Source organism: Syngnathoides biaculeatus, chromosome 7, assembly GCF_019802595.1.
Source record: "Syngnathoides biaculeatus isolate LvHL_M chromosome 7, ASM1980259v1, whole genome shotgun sequence".
Lineage (NCBI taxonomy): Eukaryota > Metazoa > Chordata > Actinopteri > Syngnathiformes > Syngnathidae > Syngnathoides > Syngnathoides biaculeatus.
Window position 1 is genome coordinate 935,111 of NC_084646.1, and position 21,815 is coordinate 956,925.

Sequence of the window (21,815 nt, forward strand, 5' to 3'; positions counted from 1 at the left end):
GACATTTTGCCATTGCATGGTGAGTATGCACATTTGAAGATTTCCATTTTCGGTGTTTCCAGAATTCTAGATTTGAGCAGAATCCATTTATTTTGGTTGGTTGAAAGTTGGTTTAATTTCAGCCTTGCATTCATGTGTCCAGTTCATTCAGATGACAGTCTCGACAATGATGATAAAGTCAGCCAGGTTTGCACACTGCTCATCAGTTGCAAGCAGTTTTGCTTCATCGGCCCACTCATTTGTCAGTAAAACGTATTTCCTCCAGCATTTCATAAACATGGGCCAGTACTTTGCCACGGGACAAAATCCATATGAAACAATCAGGCTTTATGTTACGCGCCCAATTCCTCACATAAAGATACAAATATGCGAGTTTTCATGGGTCGTGATTTTACAAGTTCACCATGCGCACAGCATCATCCAACACAGGGACTAGGTCCAAGGCTGCCACTGCATCATTGCAGATACCCATGCAGTTTTCCGATTTAAATCCACTTTGCTCAGGATATTCAAATAGGACCCAAAAATTGGGTTTGTGGATAGGTCCCCGCCACCGCCATCACACTTCCCGGCTTTCACCTTGATTGTGGGGACCGCGTCGCGGATCTTACACGGAATTAGAAAAGAGGTGGAATATGCTTTGAGATCAATGAGAAATGGTGCACGGGCGTGACACCGGTCAGCACACATTGCAGCCCGCTTTTAAGAGTCGATGTTTTTGAAATGGAAACAGTTTTATTCGTCATGTGAGTTTGCATCTTTCATTCTCGTAGGTGTTTACATTCTGCCTCAAGCTAGCATGAACGCAGCACTGCTAACGCTCGCCGAGCAGAGAAACAAGATTGAGAAAAAAACACCCAGATTCACCGCTTATTATCCTAGATCTTAACACAGCTAAATTTAACCACCAACTCCCTAAATATAAGCAGCACGTTAAATGTCCGACGAGGGCAAATAACTCTAAACCACTGTCAAACTTCCATTAAAAACGCATATCGTGCAATCCCCGTACACCCATTGGCTCCTCTGATCACTGCTTGCTCTACTTAATACCTAAAGTGAAGAAAATAAGTATTTGAACACCCTGCTGTATTCCAAGTTCTCCCACTTAGAAATCATGGTGGTGCCTGAAATTTTCATCGAAGGTGCATGTCCACTATGAGAGAGATAATTGAAGAAGAAAAATCCAGAAATCACAATGTATGTTTTTTAAAATGATTTATTTGTGGGATACCGCTGCAAATAAGTATTTGAACACGTCTATCAGCTAGAATTCTGACCCTCAAAGACCTGTTAGTCCGCCTTTAAAAGTCCACCTCCACTCCATGTATTATCCTGAATCAGATGCACCTGTGTGAGGTCGTTAGCTGCATAAAGACACCTGTCCACCCCATACAATCAGTAAGACTCAAACTTGTAACATGGCCAAGACCAAAGAGCTGTTCAAAGACACCAGAGACAAAATTGTACAACTCCACATGGCTGGAAAGGGCTACAGAGTAATTGCCAAGCAGCTCGGTGAAAAAAGGTCCACTGTTGGAGCAATCATTAGAAAATGGAAGAAGCTAAACATGACGATCAATCTCAATTGGAGTGGAGCTCCATGCAAGATATCACCTCGTGGGGTCTCAATGATCCTTAGAAAAGTGAGGAATCAGTCTAGGACTACATGACAGGACTTGGTCAATGACCTGAAAAGAGCTGGGACCACCATTTCCAAGGGTTAGGGTTAGGGTTAGGGAGAAGGTTTTGTGGTCAGATGAGACCAAAATGGAACTTTTTGGCCAGAATTCCACTAACCGTGTTTGGAGGAAAACGAATGATGAGTTCAACCCAAGAACAGCATTCTTACTGTGAACCATGGTGGTGGTAGCATCATGGTTTGCGGGTGTTTTTCTGCACATGGGACAGGACAACTGCACTGTATTAAGGAGAGGATGACCGCGGCCATGTATTGTGAGATTTTGGGGAACAACCTCTTTCCCTGAGTCAGAGCATTGAAGATGGGTTGTGGCTGGGTCTTTCAACATGACAATGACCCGCAGCACACAGCCAGGAAAACCAAGGAGTGGCTCTAGAAGAAGCATATCAAGGTTCTGGCGTGGTCTAGCCAGTCTCCAGACCTACACCCAATAGAAAATCTTTGGAGGGAGCTGAAACTCAATGTCCCTCCTGCAGTGTGAGCAAACCTAGTGAACAACTACATGAAACGATTGACCTCTGTAATTGCAAACAGCCTACTGTACCAAATATTAACATTGGTTTTCTCAGGCGTTCAAATACTTATTTGCAGCTGTATCACACAAATAAATCGTACATTGTGATTTCAGGATTTTTCTTTTTAGACTATCTCTTTCACAGTGGAAAATCACCTACGATGAAAATTTCAGACCCCTCCATGATTTCTAAGTGGGAGAGCCTGCAATATAACAGGGTGTTCAAATACTTATTTTCTGCACTGTACATACAGGCAAGCACTTAAGTGTCCAAAGCCTTTAGTAAAATTAATTAAAAAGTGGACCAATGAGGCAAAATTAGTACTTCAAAGCTGCTTTGACTGCACAGACTTGAGTGTATTTGAAAATTCAGTGTGCAGCCTTGATGAATTCGCAGATATTGTTACCACGTATGTCAGTTTCTGTGAGATGTGCGTACCAACCAAAACATTTCGCACGTTCAATAACAACAAGCCGTGGTTTTCATCGAGACTTAGGCAACTCTGCCAGGCTAAAGAGACGGCATATCGTATTGGGGAGGGTGAATCTGGTCCCCCTTGATTTTGAAAACTTGAGTCTTTTGAACTGAACTTTTTTTTTCGAGCGTGAGGCTTTTTATTAAAAGTAAAATGGTGAAACTCGGATGAAATATTTCAATGTTTAGGGTTTCCTCATGCCAATGGAAATCTCAACATTGCATCAGTCAAATTGACACATTAAAGCCTACATTTCTACTCGCATCAGTGGACTGCATGCAATAACATCTGTGATTTCATAACAAATTGCCAAAAGGAAAGATTAAAATGTATTCATAAAATACTCATTCAAATGAACATCCATCATTAAAAACAAACATCCTGAAATGTACCTACAGAATGCTGCAATAGTAAAATGTTACATTTTTCTCAGTTTGTCTAAAGTCTACAAATGTAAATACCAATTTTAAATTTTGGTTTTCATTTTCTTCCGTAGGTTTGGTACAGCTTTCCTGTCATTTTCCACAACTTGCAAAATATTTTGGTAGTTTTTTTCCATTTTAGCGGATTTTAGAAATTCGGCAGCTAGTTTTACACCTCTCTCGGCGCTGTCGTTAGTCACCCTTAGGTTTCGGACGACAGATTGATGTTTTCGGTAGTTTTCTATTTACTGCCATTGTTCAGGATCTTCATGAAGCCTATATATGAAGTCTATATCAAGTAATTCAAAGAATTTCCACGAATCGCATGAACACAAATCTTTGAACTTTGTATGTTCAGGGTCAAAACGGGGGAAAATTGGTTTCCCGTAACCAGTCCCGTGCCGACTCTCGTTATGTGGTTTCTTTGGTAATGAGATAATTTTTTCCGCTATTTCACGTTTCTCTGTCTTGTCGAGACTGTCACTGAAGAGACTGAGCGGAATCATTTCTGGCACAAAGTACCAGTAGTGATTCATGAACCCCTTCAAAACAGCTTTAGCTATCACTGGATCAATATTTACAAATTTTGTCAAATTTTTAGCCATTTGCAAATCATTGATCGGCGCTTCAGAGATAATTGGACACATGAACCACCATGGCTCATAAATGTGTGTCACAAAAGTCACAAATCTTGCTACTTTATCCATGACAGACTTTGATAAGAGTCTATTCTTCAAATTGGCGACAGAATTTCTTAAAAGAATAATTTTGATCGCATATAAAAATTTCGACATCCAGCGAGCTTTGTGTGTCGCAGCGGGTTTCTCAATGTTTGATGTATTGTCCTCTCCGAGGTAAACTAAAACCAAGTCTAGCAGTTCTCGGTAGTCGCCTCGCGGTAACAAGTTCACAGCAGCAGAGTTGGGGTCACCAGTGCCTGTCTTGATGGTTGTCAGAAGTTCAATTACATGTCGCTGCTCCAGCATAAAAGGATCCGAACTGCTGTCTCTCGTCAGCTCAGCAGTCAAATCCAGTTCAGAGTACTGTCCCTGAATTTTGTAAACACTGACATGTCTTTGCTTTTCGATACTTCCACACCCAGAGCATCCCAAGCCTTTGTGAGTAAGATTTCACCCACATGTCTTCGACAGGCGCACCAATACAGAGCTTTCCCGAGGTTTTTCTGGATGCAAATGCAGCCAGCTGTGAGATTTCCCGTATTAGCACTGGTGGTATCAAATACCATAGCTGAAATATTGCCACTACAGTTCCATGTCGCCGCTAGATCGAGTGTAGCTATAGAAAGAAGATCTCCAGCTGTTTCCGAAGACTTTACAGGAAGGACAGGAACACCGAGCAATTTGATCCCACCCACGCTCGAAATCAACACGGGAAGACGATCATCCTTTGCGTATTTATCAGGTAACGTCTCGATTAGTTTGCCATCACAGTGAATTGCTGCTGGTCGGGGAGGAACCCAGTCCGTCTGGATTCTCTCAGCAATGTTGGCGGCCGCGTCCTTCCGGTACCGGCAGGACTGCACCGGGTTCAAGTTTACTGCAGATGTAGTGCCATCACATGATGTGTTTCGGATGACTCGTCCGGGTCTTCGACCAGTTCCTTATTCACTTCTGTCTCAAGCTGTCGTTGCCATTCTCTCTCAATGCGCATGGTGTTTTTTTTTATACCCTCCGCGACTTTCTTCTCGGTTGTGGCCAAGTTTTAATCAATGCCTCCCATCACGTTCGTCCTGGTCTCCATCATGTTTTTCAGGAACAGGCGGTCTTCTCCATTCAAAATACGATTGAAGACATCACGTGGCAAGAATGGAAACATCTCCTCCAACCCAGATTTGAAATATTCGATGCGTTTAAGCGGTCTTCCTGACAATCGTCGATCTTTCGGAATTTTCATCAGCTCTTGCATATCAGTGTATAACGATTCAACCTTCTCCGATATCTTGTTTTCCGCAACTGTTGGTATCCTCGCTTTCTGGTAAAAAAAATCACAACTTCCTGAACGACAGATTTTGCGGCTTCCCTGATAGGCTTGACGAAGTCTCGTCCTTGGAATTCCTCTTTTGCAGCAATGAATGACAGTAGAATCTTGATGGCTTCATCATCCGCGGTTGGGACGGTCCCAAGCAAAACAATACTGAGAGTCTTTCTGTTTCGCAGCAGACATGTTGACAATTCAATGACTTCGCGTTAACTGAGAGGTAAACACCAACTAGGGCTGAGAGGTCAACCTGCTCAAGGATTTCATGAGTGCTTCTGAATGTTCTGGGGAATGTCCTAACGTTCTTGATGCCGCTCAACGATAGCTTAGAAATTTTTTTCCGGAAAATGCCCGCATTGCTGATCGACTATTCTTTACCAAAATCCAACTAAAAAATTCGATCTCCATGAGGAACCCCTAAGCATGTTTCGATTTCGTTCAAATTTGAAACGCAGCTCTTACATGATGAACCTCACCTCTAGAAAAAAAGTTTGATTTTGAAAGATGTCGGGGGACCAGATTCACCCAAATAGGGGCCTCTATAATCACACGAGAAACCAACTGACTAAATAAACTATCATTGCAATGAGGGACTATGCAGTTAAAGTGGAAAAACACCTCGATGCTAATGACTCCAAATCAGTTTGACACAGATTACAATCATTCACTAATTACAAGCGACGTTCGACCCCGAGTAAAAAATAAGAGCGGGCTAGCCAATGACTTCAATAGCTTTTACTGCAGATTGGAAAAGGACACTTTCACACCGCACACCCACCAAGTTGCACAACCGACCACTCTACCGTTTAACATCCATGAAAGGGACGTGAGGCAAAGCTTCAAACAACAAAAGATCAACAAAGCACCGGGCCCAGACCTCGTGTCCCCATCCTGCCTCAAAGTCTGCACAGACCAACTTGCTCCTGGCTTCAACCATCACACCAGTTCCCAAAAAGCAGCAGTGTAAGGTCTGAATGACGACAGGCCTGTTGCCTCGATATCTGTGGTCATGAAGTCCTTTGAATGCCTTGTGCTGAACCACTTCAAGAGCGTCACAAGTCCCCAACTGGACCCACTGCAGTTTGCCTATTGAGCTACTGTAATTGGTCTGCGGATGATGCCATTAACATTGGTCTGAACTTCATCCTTGAACATCTTGACATAAAGGATACCTATCCGGTGATACTGTTTGTGGACTTCAGATTTGCATTTAAAACTATCATCCCTGAACCTCCAAACTTCTCCATCTCAGCATCTCACCTCCCACCTCTCAGTGGATCTACAACTTCCTGACGGGCAGGACAAAGTAGGTGAGGCTGGGGGACACCACCTCATCCACGCGCACAATCAGCACCGGGACACCCCAAGTCGCCTCTGCTCTTCTCGCGCTACACAAACAGCGCCTTGAGGCATCTGACTGTCAAACTCCTAAACTTCACAGATGACACCAGGGCTCATCAAAGACGGCAACAAGTCTGTGTATCGACAGGAAGTGGTGAGATTGGAGCTTTGGTGTGGTCAACACAACCTGGTGTTGAACAGTCTTAAGACTGTGGAGATGATTGTGGACTTCAGGAGGCATCCTTCACCACAGCTGCCCCTGACGCTGTCCAACTCTCGAGTGTCAACCGTCGAGACCTTCAAGTTCTTGGGAGTTACAGTCATAGATGACCTGAAGTTGGGGACAAACAACTCCATACTCAAAAAAGCCCAGTAAAGAATGTACTTCTTGCGGCTCCTGAGGAAGCACAGCCTGTCACAAGAGCTGCTCTACACAGCGGTCATCCAATCAATGCTGTGTACCTCCATCACAGTCTGGTTTGGGGCCGCCAAAAAAAAATGACAAGCTCCGACTGCCTTGGACAATCAAAACTGCTGAAAGGAGTTCTAACTACCCACGATTCAAGACTTGCACGCAATGAGAATTAGGTGCAGAGTGGGCAGGATCCTTTCGGACCCTCCATGTAGGAATAATTGTGATTATAATTATCATACATCTGCTTCCAATAAAAAAAAATGCTTTGCTCTGCTCTAGATAACGTGACAGCCTCCTAGCAGGAGATAGCAAGAACAAAAACATATAATCATCAGAACTGTTAGAACTGCTGCCTTTTAAAGAAATGATGACCACACATTTATTCAGCCATCTTCCACACATGCACACGCACATGAACAAACATGTACACCTTGTTTCAAACTGTTTTGCTTGTTGTCTCCTTTTTGTAACATCCATGTAAATAAGCGGCGTCTTAAAACTAAATAAATAGAAGTGCTGAAGAGAAGATAATCAGAGAGTGCAGTGGTGAGTTGTACGAGACAGTTCCTCTCCTCTCTCCTCGCGAGACTTGAACTGGTGTCTTTGCTTCCTTTTTTGTCCTGTTTAATGAATGTCTGATTGGTGAACCTGACAATCCACATCCTCGCCACCAGCTCTTCCAGCTCCTTCTGTCGGGAAAGCGCTACATATCTATGGAAGTAAAAACTAGCAGGCATTTGAACATTTTTTTCCTTCTGGCAATTAAATTCATGATTCGCGAACTTACTATTTTCTTCCTTGTGCCATTGTTGGGACACACAGTCACATCCTGCTGGTCCAGTCAGCATTAATATTATATTTTGTAGACTATCACACGATTCGTCACTTTAAACTGCTCCCTTTGCACAATTGTCATTACACTGGTCTATAATGGAAACTGCGAACGGGTAAAGGCACTCTGTACAAGCTTAACACAATGTGGGACGTTGAAAAATGTATCTCCTTCCTGTTCCAAATGAAGAAGCCTTTACATCTTGTACATCTGTGATTTTTATAAGGAATAGTTTCCAAAACATAAATGTATGTAATGGTTTGTTGATCTTTGTTCTGAATGTTGTTCCAGGGCAGCACCAACTACTGGAAAAAAAATTTGTTGTTTTTACACACTTGGCCAATAAAGCTGATTCTGATTATACACTGGAGGACACCGTACCAAAGAGGATTTTCTTGCAAACCTACACTTGACTGAACAACTTCATTCAGCAAAGCAAATTTATTCATATGGCACATTACATACACAAGGTAAGTCAATGTGCTTTACATGGTTAAAATCATTTAAATACAAAAAATGAAAATAAATAACAGCATAATAGAGCAAGAAATATTCAAATTAAAATATACTGTACTTTATAAAGCATGAATTAAAAATTTTTTAACCTGGTTTTAAAAACATTCACACTTGGGGTTGACCTCTGTTGGTAATTTATTCCATTGGTGTGCAGCATAATAGCTGAATACTGCCTTACCAGTTTGCTTTGGACTCTGGGCACCACTACAGTAATTGACCTGTGTCACTCGATGACAGAGGTTTGTATTCCATAAGCATTTATTTCATCTATTCAGAACCTAAACCATTTTGTGATTTATAATCCAGTAGCAGAACTTTAAAATATATTCTAAAAGTGACTGGAAGAGAGGGTAAAACCTTTACAGTTGGAGTTATTTGCTCTGACCTCTTGGTTCTGGTCAGAACCCGAGCTGGAGCATTCTGAGTTAACTGCAGCTGTTTAGTGCTCTTTTTTGGAGAGTCCTGTCAGAAGACAATTACAATAGTCAAGTCTCCTTGCATGAATGAGCTTCTCCTGGTCTGTTTGACACATCCAAGCGTTCACTCAAGATACATTCTTCAGATGGTAAAAGGCATTTTTAGGAGTTGATTTGATATGACTTGGAAGTCAGGTCAGAATCTCTCAGAACACCAATGTTTTGGACTTGATCTTTGGCTTTCAAAGATATTGAGTCCAGGTATTTACAAATAACTAACAAACACAAACAAACAAAAATTAACTACATCCAAATACTTTACTGCAATCACGTCACAGACAAGACCTTTCAGTCATGTGTCAAGATTAAAGTTGACATTTTCCATGCCTGATTTTGAGAAGTGTTGCAGTGATGTCTGAAAACAGAAGTCACATTAAATGGATCTTCTTTTCTTTTTGACTTGTCTTGTTAGGGGTCACCACAGAGTGTCAACTTTTTACGTTTCCATTTCGTCTTGCTCTCTTCTCTGGCAGCACCCTCCTACCAATATAGTCACGCTCTTGCCCCTGAACATGTCCAAAACATCAAAGTCTACTCTCTTGAACCTTGTCTCTAAAACATCCAACTTTGCCTATTATGAGCTCTTTTCTAATCTTATCCAACCCGGTCACTCCGAGAGAAAACCTCAACATCTTCATTTCTGCCACCTCCAAATCTGCTTCCTGTTGTTTCTTCAGTGCCACCGTCTCTAATCCGTACATCATGGCCGGCCTCACCACTGTTTTGTAAACTTTGCCCTTCATCCTAGCAGAGACTCTTCTGTCGCATAACACACCAGTCACCTTCTGCCAGCTGTTCCAACCTGCTTGGACTCATTTCTTCACTTTACCGCACTCACCATTGCTCTGGATTGTTGACACTAAGTATTTGAAGTCGTCCACCCTTGCTATCTCTTCTCCCTGGAGTCTCAGTCTACCTACCCTCTCCACCCCTCTCATTCATGCACATATATTTTGTTTTACTTTGGCAAATCTATATTCCACTCCTTTCCAGTGCATCCCTCCTTCTTTCTTATTGTTCCTCTACCTCCTCCCTGATTTCACTACAAATCATAATGTTATCTGTGAACATCATGGTCCAAGGAGATTCCAGTCTAATTTCATCTTTCCACAGCAAACAGGAAGCGGCTCAGAGCTAATCCCTGATGCAGTCCCAGCTTCCACCTTAAAGTCTTTTGTCACATATTCCTCCACCAGACTTATGCATGCAGTACCACAGTTCCTCTCTTGTTACTCTGTTAGCGGCTTTCTCTAGATCCACAAAGACACAATGTAGCGCATTCTGACCTTCTCTGGACTTTTCCACTAGCATCCTTAAGGCAAATAATGCAAACAAGTAAGAATACCTAATTTGTCATAGGCACATATTTAGCAACAAAGTGTCTGCCTATTAGGTGGATTCTTTCTTTTGTCAGTACATATTTGGTTTGACATTGTGGGGTATTATTGCTTTCTTGCTCAGGTCTGAGGATGGCTGCGTTGTCATGTGGGTGACAAAATAGAAAATACTGCATTTTACCTGATACTCACTTAACATTCGCCGAAAACTAACAGAGATGATGCACAGAAATCAAACTTAAATTACTGTATTTGAATTTCATATACTTTACCTTTTCAAAAGGCTGTGGCTTTATTTTTTTAATTGCATGCTGCATTTATTCCCATGGGGAGGTCTGAAATTACAGGTAGCATTTTTAGTGTTTTTAATTAAAAAAAAACGTGTTATTTATTATATTTTCACAATTTTATCAATGCAACAAAACATATCAATAATGTGAGTTAAATTTAAAACAGCATCTACAGTTGTCACGTGGTGTCATTCTCTCCAGGAAGCGTTGCAGGAAAAATAAACATTGAATCGTGAATGTTCATTATATCATTTCGACAGTGGGCTGATATAGATATACAGCGCATGTTCCCTTCATCATAAGGCTTATGTAAGGCTTTTATTTATTTTTTTACATCTCAAGACAAGATTTATTTTTGTATTTTTGGTCCAACATGGCTCTTTTGGCATTCTGAGTTGTAGACCCCTAGTTCATACTTTGATAAAATGGATGTTTACAGCACTCAGTTTTTCAGAAGAGGCTTTAAGAGCTTGAGGAAGCTTGCCAGACTGACGTGAGCAATTCATTCTTCTTCCTGTCCTTTTTCTTTTGGCTTGTTTTCTGCAAATCAGTTAGCACTGAGTTTACAATAATTTTTAAAAAGTCAGATGGTATTGAATCAAGACAGCTCATTGGTGGTTTCAGCTGGTGATCTATTTTCGCCAGTTTTTTTTTTTAGTCAAGTGTATCAAATTCTGACATGGTAAGAGTTTTCCCTTAGGTGGCTTTAGATGTAGTATTATTTTGCTGATTTACGCTGATATTTTAATCTGATGGAATGTATTATTTCCACTAAAATAACAACCAAACTCATTGCATTTATAAGCTGTTACGAGTTCTAGAGCTATCTGATCCGGGGGCAGGGTTTGTGAACTTGTCAAGCACCGCAAACAGAGTACGAGTATTGTTAAAGTACTTACTGATTATTTCAGAAAAGTGTTGTTGTCTAGCCCTGACTAATGCTTGGTTAAAATAACAAAGCCTTTGTCTGTAGAGGTCAGTCAATCGTAGTCGCTTTCCTACACTTTGATTTCAAGCTCTTGACCATCATTGTGTTCCACTCCGTTTTTCTATGTTGTCTCAAGATAGTCCTAGTTTTACCAGGAGCAACAGTATACATGACATTTGAGATTTTCTTGGTGAAATTCACCAAGAGTTAATCAACTATCTTAGGATTCACCGTTTGTGGCACTTAACTTTCTGTTCCTTGTAATTACAGGGATGAAAAATAGCTGATCTCCATAGGGGTCTGTCATGACCAGAAAACGAGGCTGAACCCTAAATGCATGACTCACGAGACCAGGTACAGTTCGGTGAGCGTATTTATTCAGTCCAAGGTCAGTACACAGGCAGGCAGTCCAAACAAGCACGTGTCAGAATCACTAGGCGGAGACGCAGGATCATGAACAAGGCAGAGTTTGATACACAGAGCATCATGGACAAGGAAATGGAAATGTGACATGAAAGAAAGTACAACGATCTGGCAAGGACCATGTGTGGCAATATATCAGGACCGAAACAAGAAAGTGAAACAAGAGAAACAAGAGGGAGGTGAACACATCTGCTTGTTGGAGCAGGTGCGCACCAGGTCAAGGAAAGGCATGACCACGACGACGCAGATAACTTTTTTTTAAATTGTCACAGTAAGGATTCATCTTCACAGAGCTGTATTTTTTCCAATGCAAACAGTATCTAAGGCAGCATTTTCAAGGCGTTAGTCAAGAAGGGCATCCAGCGTAAAAACTGCCAAACAAATATGAGCGTTCATCTGAGATGACACGGTGTGGCGACCCCTAACGGGACAAGCTGAAAGAAACTTGGTTTAGTCTGGACTTGTTTTTGTTCCTGATACTTGGCATCTTTTGGCTTGTACAAGTGCACGCTGTTGTCTTCTTCTCTGATCAAAACAATGTTGTCTTTTACTCAGATCAAAACAGTATGCGGATAATCCACAAATTGCATTTTATTAAAAATATTTAGTCAGTGTCTTTTATGGATTTTTTCACTTTTAAACTATCCTGCGGCCCTGATCGAACCTCCTTGTGGGCCGGAACCAATGAAGACATCTGAGCAGACTTGAGAAGGCTAACATAAAAGGTCGGGTGGACCCGTATCCACTTTGGAAGTCTCAATCTCATGGTGACTGGATTGATGACCTTGGTAATCGGGAATGGAATGACGAACCTGGGAGTGAGCTTCCGCAATTCCACTCAGAGTGGAAAGGCTTTAGGTGACAACCAGACTCGCTGACCCACCCTGTAAACTGGTGCTGGCACCCTCTTATGGTCCACCGCAGCCTTATAGGAGCACCCCTTGTGCGATAGCATCTGTCGGGCTTGCTCCCAGGTTCTTTTGCAGCGCCTCACAACGGCCAGTTCATTCTGTCAGGACCAGAACACGAGGCTGAACCTAAAATGCACGACTCACGAGACCAGATACAGTTCGGGGAGCATATTTTTTCAGTCTAAGATCAGTACAACAGGCAGGCAGTCCAAACATGCAGTAGTGTCAGAATCACTAGGCGGAGAGGCAGGATTACCGACAGGGCAGGTTCAGTACACAGAGCATCAAAGATAAGGACATGGAGTTGCGGGAACGTGACATGAAAGTGACCTGGCAAGCACCAGACCGCATGTGTGGCAATATATCAGGACCGTAATTAGAAAAACAAGAGATAAGAAGACGCACCTGCTCGAGGAAAGACAGGGTCTCAGTTATTCTGGAAAAGACCCTGCAGACATTCTGATTCACAGATAAGATTCTACATGCGTGGAGGAGGGGCTTTTCGGATCTTTGTGAATGGTGGTTTCAGGTGAGGGGGGATGAGAGGAAGCTCTTTGAGTGGTGTGGACTGGACTCCAACATTAACAATAGTCTTCACCCTACCCGTGAGGGCCAAAATTTCGGCATTTAGGCTAGTAGAATTGAGTTTTGCATTGGGGTCAACAATGGGCCAGTGGGGTACTTTTTCTCAACAAGTCAACAAAGGCCAAAACACTCAACATGTCTTAGAAGAAAAGCAATAATCCTTAAAATTATGTTAAGAAATATTTCTTACCGTTTTGCATGTGTATAAGTAGTTTCTATGTTTTTAATCATGTAAAGCAAATTTAGTCACCCTGTGTTTGAAATATGCAAAGTAATGTGCTTTGTTTTGTCTTCGGTGAGTGGAAAGATCTGTGCTGCGCTTCTCGTGTTGTGCAACCATCACTGACTGTGTGTTATGCAATGCAAAGGGTAATCACTTTATCTTAGCTATTATTTTGCATTTTATCACATTGACCAAAAATGAGAGAATGTGCTGGTGATAGCATGAGCGAGGCACTAAAAACAGGGGAAAAACAATCGATATCAAAAATATGTGCCACAAATTTGCCAACAAAGTAATTCATCTTTTAAATGACAATGTGATGTTCCACTTTGTTTTTTTTTTTTCTGAACAGGAAAAAAAATCCCTGGAGTGGTTTGTTTTGACAAAAGAAACCAATGAAATTAGAAAGACACATGAAAAAAAAAACACCTATAATACTAAAAATTTCTGTGTTGTTATGGAAGAAAAATTAGTAATGAGTTAACGAGCAATAACGTGTGTCATGTATATTTTGTATTTTATTTGTTCATAATATTGTGGTTTCACTCATTTACATCCATCCATCAATTTTCTGTGGCAGTTCTCCTCACTAGTTGCAGATGTGCTGGAGCCTATCCCAGCAGACTCTGGGTGAGAGGTGGTGAACAGCCATCGAAACCACTGTATGAATGGAATTATTTTGGTCTGTGTAAGACCATGCAATCCAAGATTACTGTTATCAATAATTATGAATGCATGATTATTATCATTTCAAAAGTTAACTCTCACTGACCTTCTTGGTATGCACTATCTGCCATCACAAGATGAAGGATGTTGGGATATAGATGCTGGTGCTCTGTTCCCAAAATGCTTAATGCCAAACTGGAGCCAAGGTCAATATTATCATCTTCATCATCACGTATTGCCTGAGATGTCAAATAAGAAGCACATGTGTTTCATTACTTGCAAGTAAATACAGGCTAATTGGATGGGATTAATGTTTAAAGGAAGAAGGATTTCAGACTTTAATTTTATTGTAGGCCTCAAGGAACTTTTCAAAGCCCATCTGCTGCTCCAAATTAAAGCGATGCTCCTCCAAACGACTGTAAATGCTATCATAAAGCTCTGTCTCTCCCTCCTGGTCCTCCTCTGTGTTATCTATACGAGAATTGTCACACATTGTATAATTTAAGCAAGATTAATCATCACCACCAGGTTAAAATAGTGACAGCAACCTTATTCATCCATTATCAATTCTATTTTTCCTCGTTAAGTTCCGATAATTTCTTGTAAAATGTCCTCTTACCTGAATGCCATTCTTCATTAAAATGACTTTTATTCACGTGGCTCTCTTCTTCCACACCATTGCTGAGTGGCTCTCTTGCTTCCTCATCACTCGGACTCCCATTCAAGCATTCTGCATCCTCTTCATCCGCCTCGTTGTCATCATCATCATCATCATCATCACCATCATCGTCAACATCATCATCATTATCATCATCACCACCACCACCTTCAACCATTTGATTGTTGTCTTGCTCAAGTTTTCCTATGAGCCTGTTGAAAAGGTCTTTTTCATCTCCAACTGTAGAATTTCCTTTAAAGTCGCCTCTTCCATAATGTGTTATGTTCTGCATTAGGTCACTTTCTTCTTGCAGCAGTCGCTCCATGGATGCTCTGATCTCCCGCAGGTCTTCATCCTCATATGCACTAAAAAGCAAGGCATATTCCAACATACACACTATGAGACCACCTGGCTCTAAGGAATTCTGGTGCAAAATTCCATCATAAATTGATGAATTCTGACTGGTACATTGGATCTTATATGTGGCAAAAGCATGCTTTCATTTATGAGGATGGCTGTTTTACTCCTCTGTCTCTGACTGCTCATCAGGTTTGTTCAGGTCCTCATTCTTCAGGTTCCCGTCTCGAGTTGTATTGTCTTCAGTAGTAATGACAAAGTCCTCAGAGCTGAAGACTTGACTGAGGTCTGGAAGGGAGCATGTCCGCAACATCTGACAGTACAATGGAAATGATTACACACATACACAGTAATATGAAAAAGACCAATACAAAGTAAGTGTGATAGATAACCACTTCCAACAAAATAAAATTCTGTGTATAAGAGTGATGTGCAGCACATACTAAGTGGGTCAGAATGGTTCCAAGACTTATGTCAGAAAATACATTTAAAATTCAAACTACAGGTTTTCCTCCTCAATGTAATGCCCTGACATCAAATGCACATTCCCAGCCTTCTCTGACAAGCAATAATACACTTCTGTAAAGCTTATTCTGGGAACCTTCACGGCTATTGATATTGTCCACCTCTTCAAAATGGGTACCCTTGATGACACAGAGCCAGGTCGGGTGTGTTGTCATGGTGAAGTAACCACAAGTTATCCGGGCAGAACTCACGCCTCTTCTCACACACTGAACAATGCAAATGCAGCAGGACCTCTTTGTAGACGTTCTAGTAGTCTGGCCCATATTGAAGGATATAACTCATATTTTGCATTTGAAAAGTGGACCCCCATACTCACTGTTTGGCCTCTGCAGATTTACATCCAACTTTTTCACTTCTGATCTGATACCAATATTGCACCCTTTAATTTGACCGATATTGATTTTGTTCCAATTCCATATCAGCAAAAATCATCCATACTTAAAGGAATAGTCTGCTGAACAATGAAAAGCCATAATCAGATAGGTCATGTCATATGCACAGTACCTTGAAAATTTCATTTCATGGTGTTTTTATCAGCAATTACGAATTTTCATGGGTGCCGCCATTTTGGCGAGCCACGTGACTTAAAAAACTGGACGTGACGTCTCATGTGCGCCTCCACTGCGCAAACACAATCACAGACAGCGATGATTTCTTGGATTTATCCTCATCTGCTGAAGAAATAGCAGCATCGGTTGATCAGGAAGACTGAGGAATACATCCATAGATTTGAACCTGTGGCTGTATATACTGGTGAATATTTGGATGGATTTTTGGACGGGAATGACGCGGAGTCTGACTCGCTAACCAACTACAGGCGCAGAATGGTCGAACGCTGATTGTGTGTAACAATAATTATGGAAACTTTTGACAAAGGTTGCTCAAAGAAAAAAAAGAACCCTTATAGAACTTTTCAACAAGAATGGACAGCCTTTCTGGAGAGGGAGGGTTCTGCTGTGTGTTTAAATTCACACATGGGGAGTATGCCAAACCATTCGTACTCGATGTTGCCAATCAACATTTTCCAACTTCGCATAAAGACAATATAGTCAAACTGATAAAAGACATGCCGTTGTTCACCATCATATCATCATGATGGGAAATCAAATGATCAAAACTTCTGGTACCCACATGGCGGCTCCAGCAGAAGTCTCCGAGTGATAAATAGTAACTATACAATAATATTATACAGTAAGTGATTTATAATTTATATATTATAAATTTATAATACTATATATATTATATTTATAAGGTTTTATAATTATAACTAAAAAAGATTTAACTACCTCTTTTTGTCTCAAATATGCAAAGTAGAAATACTGTTAGTTTTAAATCTTCTGAGACCACAAACACATCCTGGTACTTTGCAGTTTTTCATTTTTCGCAGGTGGTTCTGGTCCCAATTAACTGGGAAAATTAAATTAAAAATTAAATACTGTAATCTAGAAAACCATGAAAAATAATCTCAATCATTGATAAATATAAATGATTAAAGTACAAAACTTTATTTCTACATTTTCCGTATTGCTTATCCTCACTAGGGTCGCAGGAAAGCTAGAGCCTACAGCGTTTGAGGACCAATATTCATTATTTTGTGCCGTGAGTTCAATCCTGATTTTTTACTGTGATGTAACTAAATATTCAATAGGTATAATTCTTTTGTGTTTAGTTTTACAGTGAACTACAACTGGAACTACAACTGGAGTGTTAAATTCCATTTTAAGCAAACAGCATTCACTCATACTTCTTGTTACTATGGTAGCACTTCAGCAACCTGTTGCTATCATGCGATCCTGGCACTGCTGAATAGAAGTGCTGGAGTGGAGAAAGGAATGGACCGCTTGTATAAGTGGGAAAATTGGATATTTTAGCTCCAACCCACTATGAAATTTTTCTTTTATTGACATTGGACCAATTTCCAATCTTAAAGATCGGATTGGGAAAACCCGACTTGCAGTTTTGTCCTGCTTATTCAAGAATGGCTTAAAAGGCTTTTTTTCAATGCACATAGATTTTCATTATTCGTAGTTGGGCTCAGTCCCTATTTCCTCTGAGTACCCCTCGTCTACTGTATATCCTTTGATGTACTGAAACTTTTCTGACCCACATTTTACCCTCTTTACATTCAAAACATACATTAATGAAGTGAGGGATACGTTCTAAAAACACCATACAAGCATTTTTTCATAGATTTTTCTGAATTCCAGCAAGTCAACCTCAGTACAAAAACATAAGTGTGTAGACAGTGCCTTGTGAAAGTATTCAGCCCCCTTGAATTTTTAACCTTTTGCCACATTTCGGGCTTCAAACAAAGATATAAAATGTATTTTTTTTGTCAAGAATCAACAGGTGGGACACAATCGTGAAGTGGAACAAAATTTATTGGATATTTTAAACGTTTTTAACAAATAAAAACCTGAAAAGTGGGTGTGCAATATTATTCGGCGCCCTTGCATTAATACTTTGTAGCGCCACCTTTTGCTGCAATTACAGCTGCAAGTCGCTTGAGGTATGTCTCTATCAGTTACATCGATAGACTGAAATTCTTTTCCATTCTTCCTTGCAAAACAGCTCGAGCTCAGTGAGGTTGGATGGAGAGCGTTTGTGAACAGCAGTCTTCAGCTCTCCCCACAGATTCTTGATGGGATTCAGGTCTGGACTTTGACTTGGATCATTGTCCTGTTGGAAGATATACAGTATCTCCATTCCAGTCTCAGGTCTTTTGGAAACTCCAACAGGTTTTCTTCCAGAATCGTACTGTATTTGGCTCCATTCATCTTCCCTGTTTCTGCTGAATAAAAGCAGGCCCAAACAATGAGGCGACCACCACCATGTTTGACAGTGGAGATGGTGTGTTCAGGGTGATGAGCTATGTTACTTTTACGCCAAACATTGTTTTGCATTGTGGTGTGCAAGTTGGATTTTGGTTTCATCTGACCAGAGCACCTTCTGCCACATGTTTGGTTTGTCTCCCAGGTGGCTTGTGGCAAAGTTTAAACGAGACTTTTTATGGATATCTTTGAGAAATGTCTTTCTTGTTGCCATAAAGACCAGATTTGTGCAGTGTACGACTGGATTGTTGTCCTATGGACAGACTCTCCCACCTCAGCTATAGATCTCTGCAGTTCATCCAGAGTGATCATGGGCCTCTTGGCTGCATCTCTGATCAATCTTCTTGTTCGAGGTGAAAGTTTAGCGGGACGGCCAGGTCTTGGAAATTTGCAGTGGTCTGAAACGCCTTCCATTTCAATATGATTGCTTGCACAGTGCTCCTTGAGATGTTTCAGGCTTGGGAAATCTTTTTGTATCCAAATCCGGCTTTAAACATTTTCACAACAGTATCTTGGACTTGCCTGGTGTGTTCCTTGGTCTTCATGATGCTCTCTGCACTTTAAACAAAACCCTGAGACTATCACAGAGCAGGCGCATTTATACAGAGACTTGGTTCCACACAGGTGGATTCTATTTATCATCATCAGTCAACATTGGATCATTCAGAGATCCTCACTGAACTTCTGGAGTGAGTTTGCTATAGTGAAAGTAAAGGGGCCGAATAATATTGCACGTCCCACTTTTCCGTTTTTTATTTGTTAAAAAAGTATAAAACATCAAATAAATTTCGTTCCACTTAATCATTGTGTCCCACTTGTTGTTGATTCTTGACAAAAAACTGAAAATTTTACATCTTTATGTTTGAAGCCTGAAATATGGTGAAAGGTTGAAAAGTTCAAGGGGGTCGGTTACTTTCACAAGGCACTGTATGTTCATTTACTGTTGTCATTTACTGTTGCTTTAGACTTGACCAGTGGTTTCCCATTTTCATCTCCTGTGCGCCCCGAAAGGTTGTGTTCTCATACCTCCCACAAATTATCTCATTTGAACATCGACACAGCAAACCTGTACAACAGTTTTAAAACTAAGAAAAATAATTCCGACAGTGCCGTGAAAAAGTATTTGCCCCAGTCCTGATTTATGTTTTTTTTTTTTTTTGGGGGGGGGGGTCATATCTATCACACAAAGATTTCAAATCAGACAAATTTGAATATCACTCAGAGTTAATTTAAAGAAACACAAAAGTTTTAAAATAATTGAATTTAGGGCACAAAAAAAACATTTCTGAACCTCTGAAAAAGTAATTGCTGCCTTTGTTTTATCATAGTCACTGTAATGAACCACAAATTTGGGAAAGGCGAGTTCAATTTCACACGCCACACTCAAACCTGATTACCACCACACTTGTTGAATGAAGAAGTAATTTCAATAGAATCTGTCGGAGACCGTGAAGTGGGCTATGAAATCTCAAGAACCTATGCATGATCCATAGAAATTGAAGAAGAAATCAGTATGGAAAAGATTACAAAGCTATTTTAAAGTCTTTGGGGCTGCAGCGTACCACAGTAAGAGCCATGATCCACAAATAGAAAAAACTGGGAACAGTGGCAAACCTTCCCAGGAGTGGACACTGACTCATACAGGTCACAAAAGAACCTTTAACAACATTTAAAGACCTGCAGGCCTCAGTTAAGGTCAGTGTTCATGACTGCACCATAAGACACCGGCCAAAAAATGTCATCAATGTTAGAGTTCCTAGCTGAAAACCCCTGTTGTCCGCAAAGAATACAAAGGATTGTCTCACATCTTGATTATCTGCAAGACTTTTGGAGAAACATTCTGTGGACTGACAAGTCAAAAAGTTTACTTTTTGGAAGGTGTGTGGCCAGTTACATCTCATTTTGTATTTCCTCAGGTTGTCTCTGATTAATATTAAAATTGGTTTGATGATTTGAAATCTGTGTGTGATGGATATGACACAAAAAAAGAAAAAAAACAGGAAGGGGTGAATACTTACGACTACTAATACTTACTACTCATTTAAAATCAATTACATGCCATCACCTTAGGGTTGTTGGCATCAAAAAGGCCCGTTGAGAGCCCAATAAGGAGAGAGTTTTGATGTTTGGAGCGCAGAGGTGAAACTGAGCGTGAGCGAGAGGTGAGAGAAGAAGATTCATCCATCGAAGACTGAGCTGAAAGTCGGACAAGTGCAGATGTGCGTTTGTGAGCCGGAGAGCACAACTTCATAAACAGGCGCTCTTCATCCTGTGATAAAACTGATAGGAGTGAAGAATGACACTGTAGTAAAATGAATATCGATTACATAATATAGACAAATACATATTGCCTTTGAAGGACCACATCAATCAAGCTATGACTATTATGTTCGTCCTCACCCTCCTTCTTCACTGCTGCTGCTGCTTCTTGGTTTGAACTGACCTCAGGTAACCTGTAAACAACAACAAAAAATAGCACTCTAAACAATCAACAAATTACTACTCTGAGCCAAAATAGCGCTAGTAAGTCTGGCTCTTATCGAACACATATACTATAGGTCTTCTTCTTTCGGTGTGTCCCATTAGGGGTCGCCACAGTGTGTCATCTTTTTCCTTTTAAGCCTATCTGGTGCATTCTCCTCTCTAAGACCCACTGTCCTTATGTCCTCCTTCACAACATCCATCAATCTTTTCTTTGGTCTTCCTCTCGCTCTTTTGCCTGGTAGCTCCATCCTCAGCACCCTTCTACCAATATGCTCACTCTCTCGCCTCTGAACATGCCCAAACCATCGAAGTCTGTTCCCTCTCACCTTGTCTCTAAAACACTGAACTCTGGCTGTCCCTCTAATGAGCTCATTTCTAATCCTCTCCACCCTGTTCAGACCAAGCAAGAACCTCAGCATCTTCATTTCTGCTACCTCAATTTCACTGCATATCACAATATCATCTGCGAACATCATGGTCCCAGGGGAATCCAGTTTAACCTCATCTGTCAGCCTCTCCATTACTATCGCAAACAGGAAGGGGCTCAGTGCCGAACCCTGATGCACTAACACCTCTACCTTAAATTCTTGTGATACACCAACAGCACATCTCACCACTGTTCTGCAACCCTCATACATGTCCAGTACTATTGTAACACATTTCTCTGCCACACCAGACTTGTGCATGCAGTACCATAGTTCCTCTCTTTGTACTCTGTCATAAGCTTTCTCTAGGTCTACAAAGATACAATGTAGCTCCTTCTGACCTTCTCTGTACTTTTCCACAAGCATCCTCAAGGCAAATAGTGCATCTGTGGAACTCTTTCTGTGCATGAAACCACACTGTTGCTCGCAGATACTTACTTTGTGTGGTTCATCATCTTTATTCCTCTGTAGTTTCCACAG

General features: G+C 40.9%; 1 protein-coding gene across 12 annotated transcripts in view; it reads right to left on the minus strand.

Annotated features, from left to right (window-relative positions):
* The window catches only part of nek1 (NIMA-related kinase 1), a 135,955-nt gene that overhangs the window by 38,827 nt on the left and 75,313 nt on the right, over nucleotides 1–21,815 (minus strand). For 6 of the 12 annotated variants that reach the window (XM_061825657.1, XM_061825663.1, XM_061825664.1 and 3 more), the window contains 7 exons: nucleotides 20,827–20,879; nucleotides 20,492–20,706; nucleotides 15,238–15,383; nucleotides 14,675–15,078; nucleotides 14,393–14,526; nucleotides 14,162–14,294; nucleotides 13,890–14,073 (listed from right to left, as the gene is read on the minus strand). In XM_061825657.1, the coding sequence (XP_061681641.1) occupies nucleotides 13,979–14,073; nucleotides 14,162–14,294; nucleotides 14,393–14,526; nucleotides 14,675–15,078; nucleotides 15,238–15,383; nucleotides 20,492–20,706; nucleotides 20,827–20,879 (1,180 nt within the window). In that variant the 3' untranslated portion in view covers nucleotides 13,890–13,978. Of the gene's footprint in view, nucleotides 1–8,309; nucleotides 8,679–10,301; nucleotides 10,365–11,143; nucleotides 12,680–12,717; nucleotides 13,181–13,889; nucleotides 14,074–14,161; nucleotides 14,295–14,392; nucleotides 14,527–14,674; nucleotides 15,079–15,237; nucleotides 15,384–20,491; nucleotides 20,707–20,826; nucleotides 20,880–21,815 lie in introns of those variants that run through there. The other 6 variants (XM_061825661.1, XM_061825659.1, XM_061825660.1 and 3 more) reach the window with 5 other exon arrangements.